The sequence below is a fragment of the Tachysurus fulvidraco genome, chromosome 7, assembly GCF_022655615.1.
Source record: "Tachysurus fulvidraco isolate hzauxx_2018 chromosome 7, HZAU_PFXX_2.0, whole genome shotgun sequence".
NCBI classification, from domain to species: Eukaryota; Metazoa; Chordata; class Actinopteri; order Siluriformes; family Bagridae; genus Tachysurus; species Tachysurus fulvidraco.
Genome location: NC_062524.1, coordinates 8,700,975 through 8,708,787, shown reverse-complemented (window position 1 = coordinate 8,708,787; position 7,813 = coordinate 8,700,975). Strand labels below are relative to the sequence as shown.

General features: G+C 36.5%; 2 protein-coding genes across 2 annotated transcripts in view; both read right to left on the bottom strand.

The window, feature by feature from the left end:
* Positions 1 to 408: 408 nt before the first annotated feature.
* On the bottom strand, positions 409 to 4,912 carry lrrc69 (leucine rich repeat containing 69). The gene is made up of 8 exons (XM_027133889.2): positions 4,659 to 4,912; positions 4,462 to 4,588; positions 3,797 to 3,869; positions 3,509 to 3,704; positions 3,340 to 3,411; positions 2,911 to 3,012; positions 1,810 to 1,989; positions 409 to 904 (listed from the first exon to the last, which is right to left on the bottom strand). Exons 1-8 carry the CDS (start codon positions 4,833 to 4,835, stop codon positions 791 to 793), a joined length of 1,041 nt encoding a protein of 346 aa, XP_026989690.1. The 5' UTR covers positions 4,836 to 4,912; the 3' UTR covers positions 409 to 790.
* Positions 4,913 to 5,699: 787 nt separating this feature from the next.
* otud6b (OTU deubiquitinase 6B) overlaps positions 5,700 to 7,813 on the bottom strand; it is a 6,053-nt gene continuing 3,939 nt past the window's right edge. Inside the window, exons 5-7 of the mRNA XM_027133789.2 lie at positions 6,733 to 6,794; positions 6,151 to 6,257; positions 5,700 to 6,032 (exon numbers count right to left, since the gene is read on the bottom strand). Coding sequence (XP_026989590.2) covers positions 5,948 to 6,032; positions 6,151 to 6,257; positions 6,733 to 6,794 — 254 coding nt within the window. The 3' untranslated portion in view covers positions 5,700 to 5,947. The remainder of the gene's footprint in view (positions 6,033 to 6,150; positions 6,258 to 6,732; positions 6,795 to 7,813) is intronic.

The window sequence follows — 7,813 nt, the reverse complement described above, 5'->3', positions numbered from 1 at the left end:
AGGACACACACACACACACACACACACACACACACACACACACACACACACACACACACACACACACACACACACACACAGAGCAATTATAAACTTTACATTACAATATGTACATAATAATAATAATAATAATAATAATAATAATAATAATAATAATAATAATAATAATAATACAATATAGTTACTTATAATAATAGTAGCTTTATACTAGCTTTTGTCATGTGACAGAATTGAATTAGAACAATACAGTTATTATTATTATTATTATTATTATTATTATTATTATTATTATTATTATTGCTCTGTGTGTGTGTGTGTGTGTGTGTGTGTGTGTGTGTGTGTGTGTGTGTGTGTGTGTGTGTGTGTGTGTGCGTGCGTGCGTGCGTGTGTGTGTGTGTGTGTGTGTGTGTGTGTGTGTGTGTGTGTGTGTGTGTGTTCATAGTTTATACAACATGCTGTATTTCAGTGCATTGTGTACTTTTTGAGTTTTAAATATAAAGACATTCACAGTTTTCCCACAAGGGAATAGATCTTTATGCCCCATGTCCATGTGCAGTAATAAGTCTGAATGGAAGAACTTCATGAACTTCACAGAAAGTTCTTTCACTACAACGTCCTGAGCCAGTGAGTGGTCATACACTGCCATCTGGTGGCTGAATTTATAAAGGAAATTTTATAGAAATGAAAACTGGTCTGCAGGACAGGCTTAGAGGAGACATAGCACTTGAATTGACAAGGACATGAATTAACTGGAATAATAATGAGAAGTATAAGAATTATAAAGCCCCTCCTACAGCTTTATTTTAGCGACGCTGTAGTAAGAGTGGCCGCTCTTGTTGAAGCAGGAAGAGGAACACAGCAGCACTCGAACTGGAATATTCTGGGAGTTTTTTATCCCCATGTCCTAGGTAAAGAAAAGATGTCCAATGACACACGCTGTATAAACTGCCTAACAAGAAATATGTAATATTTTACACTATTAATGTTCCACTAATATCATATACTGTTCCCCATTAGTGTGGGTGCTAGAGCCTAATACACAAACACTTCTGCTGTTGTAGGCAATTCACCTCAAGGTTCAGCCATGTTGTGTGTTCTGAGATGCTTTTCTGCTCACTGCGGTTGGAAAGAGTGATAATTCGAGTTACTGTATTCTTGCTGTTCTCTTCTTGTGATCAAACGAGTCTGGCTATTCTTCTCTGACCTCTCACAAGGTTTTTCTCCCCACAGATTTAACTGGATGATTTTTGTTTTCAGCATCTACTCTGCTTTCAGCGTCTAGAGACTATTACTGTATGTGTCTGAAAATTCCAGGTTATCAGCAGTTTTTGAAATACTCATCTGGCACCAACAAGCACACCACGATCGAGTTATAGAAATAGCGATTTCCTATAGTTTGTTTGATGTGAATGTTAACCGTAGCTCTTAAATCCACCTGCCTATTATTGTGTGAGTAGCCACCAAAACAGCTGTGACCTTTCCCATTTCCTTATTTCCATTTACTTCAACTGTTCGAATGTTCACTTGCTGCCTTTTATATGTCTCCCAATCACTGGTGCTATCGTAACAAGCTATTCAATGTTATTCACTTCACCAGTCAGTGAAATGTTATTGCTGATCAGTGTATAATTTTGTGTATAATATAAAAAGACTCCAATTACGCGTACGACAGGTGTTCCTAATGGATTTGTGGCAAATGGATTTCTTTCTTATATTATACTATGAAATGTTTAATAGTTTACAGTTATTCAGCTTAATAAATAACCTTTTCTCATTCGTGAATCAGGACTGTTAATAGCATATGTGTACCTTGCGTAAGCTGATGAACTGTACACACTCCACCCAGGGGGTCAGAAAGGGTTCAAAGCACACAGCACACCTTCCAAACCGAGACATCATCGCGTGTATATCTGGAAGGAGAAGTGAAGCCCTGGACACCACAGATGACTTATTTAAGTGTTCTTTCAGGATGAATCTGGCAGCAAGTTCCTGTGGAAGTAAACAATGTTATCAGTTGTCAAAGTCCTCACCTGTTCAGTTCCTATTTCTCCTTCTCTCCTGCTTCCATCTGAATTGTGATTATTACCTCCTGTTACTTATTCATTTCATTATCTTTCATTAAAATTCTCATTTGCTTTGATAAAGTTTGGATTAATTCAATCCCAGAGAAAAAGGGAACAGGCCAACAAGATAACATAGAAACTCAATACTACATGTATAGAAATAGTGATTTGTAATTATAAAATTAAAAGCATGACGATGTTTGTGGTTGTACGTATAGCAGAGATGGGAGTAAGTCACACATGTGCAAGTCACAAGTAAGTCTCGAGTCATGAATGTCAAGTCAAAGTCAAGTCGAGTCTTTTTTTAAATATTTGTCAAGCAAGCCTCAAGTCTCAAATTTGTGACTTAAGTCTGACTCGGGTCAAGTCGAATCTCCATCTCTGAGTCATTTAACTCGAGTCCGAGTCAAGTCTCAAGTCATGAATGTCAAATCGAGTCTTTTTTTAATATTTGTCAAGCAAGCCTCAAGTCTCAAATTTGTGACTTAAGTCTGACTCGAGTCAAGTCGAGTCCCCATCTCTGAGTCATTTAACTCGAGTCCGAGTCAAGTCTCAAGTCATGAATGTCAAATCGAGTCTTTTTTTAATATTTGTCAAGCAAGCCTCAAGTCTCAAATTTGTGACTTAAGTCTGACTCGAGTCAAGTCGAGTCCCCATCTCTGAGTCATTTAACTCGAGTCCGAGTCAAGTCTCAAGTCATGAATGTCAAGTCGAGTCTTTTTTAATGTTTGTCAAGCAAAACTCAAGTCTCAAATTTGCGACTTAAGTCTGACTCGAGTCAAGTCATATGACTCGATTCCCCCATCTCTGACGTATAGTAGTATAGTATCGTTGTACATTAGCTCACCTTTAATGGGAGAACTTCCTCCTTTTTAGAAGAAGTGAACAGCTTCAACTGAACAAGATCGTTTCCTTCAAAGTATAATTCTTCCAGCTCAAGAAGGTGGAACTGATTGATATATAAAAAAAAAAAAACTAATAAACAGTACGCTGCTATATTATATGTCAACATTAATCATTTATACTGTAGTGTATAACTGTGGGTTATATAAGACTTAAAACACTACCGTTTCTACTGAGATGCTGTCATGCAAAATGAATCGACTTTGAAACCTTTCAGAATTGAGAATTCTTCAGTGCCTCAGTGAAACTTTCATTCTGTGCAAATGTATTCGCTAAATCATTGCGGTGTTTTAACGCTAATTGTTTCATGCTATATAATCAAAATCCCCATTTTTTTATGGTAAATGTTTGTGAAAATATGTCAAGGACTTACATTGACTGGAAACATAGACAGGTGGTTACCTGCAACATCTAACGTCTTCAGATTTTTCCATCCGTTTATTCCCTTTGGATAAAATTAGAATTGTTCTTATTCATTCCAAGACTCATGAATTAGAGATACATAAAAATAAAACAAAAAAAACTGTTACCTCAGAACCCACCTCTGGTAACAGTTTAAGACTGTTTCTAGCCAAGCTCAGTTTCCTCAGCTGTATTAACTTATACAACTCCTGTGGGATTTCACTCAGCTTGTTCCTGGATAAATTTAGTTCTGTCAACTTACTGACCAGCCCGAACTCAGCAGGAATCTCCTCAAGCTGATTGTCTGCAATACTGAACCTTTCCAAATTCGAGAGGCTGTAAATAAAAGCATCCGAAAGCAATTCGAATGAGAAGCCGCACCTTGGGTCAATATCACACTCGGTATGAAAGCTGGATAGATAATTCACCTCTTTATAGCTGGAGGGATGAGTTTGATTTTGTTGTGGTTCAGGTTGAGAAGGACGAGGTTTGAAAGACTCTCTGAAAAATAAAAAGAAACTTGGATTAAATTAGAAATTTGTATATTACAATACATTGTGTACATTCGGTAATTAACATTACAGTCGTTAGAATTATTATATATAAGCAACCTGGTCTTAATATAATAAGTATGTTATAATGTACTGGGGATACGATGCTTATCAGAAATATTGGCACCCTAAAAATTTATATATAATTTTAAGTGATGTCTCGAGCTCAGGTCATTTATTTATATTTTTAATCATTTTTTTAATTTATTATTTTCATTCATTTATTGGTTTTCGAACCCACGGTTTTAGAAAGAGTGATTAAAATGTGTTTTAGAGAATAACAATAATAACATTTTCAGTATTTCTTTTCTGATTTAAGACTTGAGACTTTTCTACAACTTTGTCCAAGATCTGTTTTGATAGCTTTTAGTCTTCATGACGCTTTCGGAAGTATTTTCTTTAACCGGTTTCTAGAGTTTCAGGTTGTAACTCTACAAAATGTGGAAATGTTCAAAGTAAACACTCGAGTTTATAAATAATTCAGTTTTAATTTCATTCCCTTGTTTTGGCTTTTTAGATATGTTTGTACAGTAGTAACTCACCCAGAACCTCTACATTCAATGTGGAAATCTGATTCCCAAACAAATACAACTTTTTCAAGCTGTGAAGGTTCTTCAGGACCTGCGGCATCTCCTCAAAAGTGTTATTTCCCAGGTTAAGTACAGTCAACTGAAGCAGCAAATACTAAAATAAACAAACATGTATATTTGTTGATTTAGACACAATCCTGTTCACTCACCTGCCACATACACTGCAGCTCCACAGGCAAAGTCCTGAGAAGATTGTTGTTTAAATGGAGCTCCAAAACCTGAGGTAACTTTACACCATCTTTAAAAAGCTCCTTTATGTTCCTCGAGCTCAAATTTAACGATTTTGCCTGAGCTCTAAGTGCTCGAATGACCAAATTATTAGCCATTTGCTAAAAACAAGCTCAAAAATACTTCAACATAACGTTCCCATAGAAACGGTCCCATAGCAACGCACACTATCCCACTAATAAGTATGCGTGTAAGTCTGTAACCGCATCCCCTCCCCTCTAGCGCCATCTAGTGTTGATGAGAAGTATTGAAGCTCTTACTTTACCGTAACACACACACACACACACGCGCGCATTACAGAAATCTTTGGACTGTGGAGGAAACCAGAATATGCAGAGGAAACCACCTGAAGCATGGGGTGAATCGAATCATCAGTTTCAACCCAACTCTATCCTCGTCATCCTCTACTCTCACACCAGTTACCTTCATGTCTTCATTTAACACATCCATATATCTGCTCTTTGTCCTTCCTCTTGACCTCTTACCTGGCAGCTCCATCTCCAACATCCTTCTACCAATATAACCATCTTCCTCCTGAGCCGTCCCTCTGATGTGCTCGTTCCTAATCCTGTCCATCCTCGTCACTCCTAAAGAGAACGTCAACATCCTCATGTCTGCTACCTCCATCTCTGCCTCATGTCTTTTCCTCACTGCTACAGTCTCTAACCATCTTATTTTTATATTATTTATAGAAATAACTACATCTTAAAATGATGATGTAATGCTATACATTAACAAAGCATTATGTTCCTTGCACCTTATTTCAGCATGTTGTCATTATTCCAAAATAATAAACAAATACATGTTTTTTTGGTAATATTCAACAACCCACAGTCTATGTCAAAATTATGAGATGATATTTGAATTATATTTTACTTCGTCACTACCTCGTTTCAACATATTTGGCACCACAACATCCATCAAAAAGACTCATTTATCGAATAAGATTTGACACAAGACCATTCAAAAGAAAAAAGAACTTTTTTTAAGTTTTTTTTATTCCAAGACAAGCTTCTTTATAGACTATTTCCTCTGACGTAACAGCTGCACATTGATTATGACCTGGGTATAGTGCGCATCAGGAAAAACCTGCTAAAATAGCAAACATCACTTTGTTCTTCCGGAAGCCACCTCTTCTTCTTCTGTAAATCTGGAGCGACCAAAGACACACGTTTGAAAAAGAGATTTCTTTTTCCCAGGACAACTGATTTCAGCTTTGTTCTTCACCCGCTGCATCTTTCTGTGGTTCCACAGAGTTGTAGTGCTCGCCCAGTCCATACGCATGCCTCATGTAACTGCACAATGTGAAGGACAGAAAAATTCACCATATTGTCACTGAATCCAAAAATAAATAAATAAATCTAAAGAAAAAAAAATGAGGAAAATGCATTTTAGTTATGTTCAGATATTTACACAAGAGTGATGGGAGACTTGTCATACTCTTCACCGATAACAATCGTAGGAGAATCCGCTTGAATGACCTCTATCGGTAACTGGAGGACGTGCGTCAGGGCTCTTAACTACGATGAGAAGAAAACAGCATAAACAATGGAAGAGTGTCTAACAAGACAGAACGAGATCATGCGTAAATAACAAGAGACCTAGAAAAAGCATTAAGTGTAAATACTGAGATAATAAGATATTAAGTTATTAATTATTCATTTCTAGTTAACTATTTACTGAATTATTCATTTCTAATTAATCTAGTTATTTTGACATTTTGTTATTTTGAGCTCTCTTTTCAATATAAGATCATTAGAAATATTTCTATATTTCTTTTACACTAACAGTCTGAATAACTCTTGTTAATATCTAAATATCAAGTCAAAATAACTTCATATACCTGAACTTTATATTTGTATTACAAGTCCAATTAACAGAATACCAAATCCATCACAATCCCACAATCCCACAAAAGAACTGACCGTGGCTTTTACTGTACACCTGTGGGTGAATCCTGAAATGCCATTTAAATAAAAGTTTTAGAATGCTCACCTCTAATTGTCCTCCCCAAGCTGCTGTTTCTGCAACATCACTGCAGTACTTCTCAAATTCCTCTGTTTACAGGAAGACAAAGGGATTTTTATTCTTTATTGTATAAAGTACACTTTATTATAACAGACACTGTCCAGGAATTCTAGTGACTGTAACTCATATACAAATCATATGCAACTACTAACAAATTATGATGGCTTGTATTTTAATAAACACAAAAATATTGTACTCTCTGGAAATGCCTGTTGTTTTCTGATGTCAGATGAATGAAGCACATCAGGATGTGGCATTACTGGAAAAATAATCAACTGTAGGAAAATAACAGTAAACTCTGCTTTATGTCTGGCAACTGAACACCAGCCTGTCGGTGATTACTTTCCTAAAGCAGCATGCCTCGCATGAGTTGTAAAGAGTAAGGACTGTCATATTACCTCTATCTATCGATCGATCTATCTATCTATCCATCTATCTATCTATCTATCTTTTAAAGCTCCTTTAAGTCTGAACCAATAAAAAAAAGGAACATAGAGACAAAATCTAAATACTAATTAGTGTATGACTAATAAGTGATTATCATCACTTCTGTTTGTTTAACTGTTTCACTTTCTGGCTTAGAATCACTTGTACACATAAGGACATCTATCTGTTTTTTTTCCCCTCAAGGTAATTTGCATTCCTTCTATTGCCATAAACTGGGCATCACCAAATGGCGGACAGCGGTCCAGATCCGGACCTAGTGATGGGTCTGCACGGACCCGTTAAAATTGTAATATTATCATATTAAGCATCTCCTTATTATAATCTAATATTATAAGCTCTTTGATATTAATAAAAAGATAAAACTTTCGTTCATGCGCAGTTAATCTAGTTACGACAGGAGCGTCATCAAAAGCCAAGCCAAGCCAAGCCAAAAACAGATTGTTTCTGTTCCATACTCCAGAGCAGAAGGTGGCAGTAATGCACCTAATTACGCTGGCAGGACAATTAAGATTCAGACTGCTGGCAGGACAGTTACATGTCCATTTCTCTCACTAGGAACAGAAGATGGAAAAGGAGTAAGGAGAGGTGGAAAGGAGAGAGG

What these genes read in the sequence shown, in the direction of transcription:
- lrrc69 (XM_027133889.2), bottom strand. Translation starts at nt 4,835, where the DNA reads ATGGCTAATAATTTGGTCATTCGAGCACTTAGAGCTCAGGCAAAATCG. An exon ending in ATCCCTCCAGCTATAAAGAG is followed by an intron (nt 3,705 to 3,796) that starts GTGAATTATCTA and finishes TTTTATTTACAG; the next exon opens with CCTCTCGAATTTGGAAAGGT. An exon ending in GTCTTAAACTGTTACCAGAG is followed by an intron (nt 3,412 to 3,508) that starts GTGGGTTCTGAG and finishes TTTTATCCAAAG; the next exon opens with GGAATAAACGGATGGAAAAA.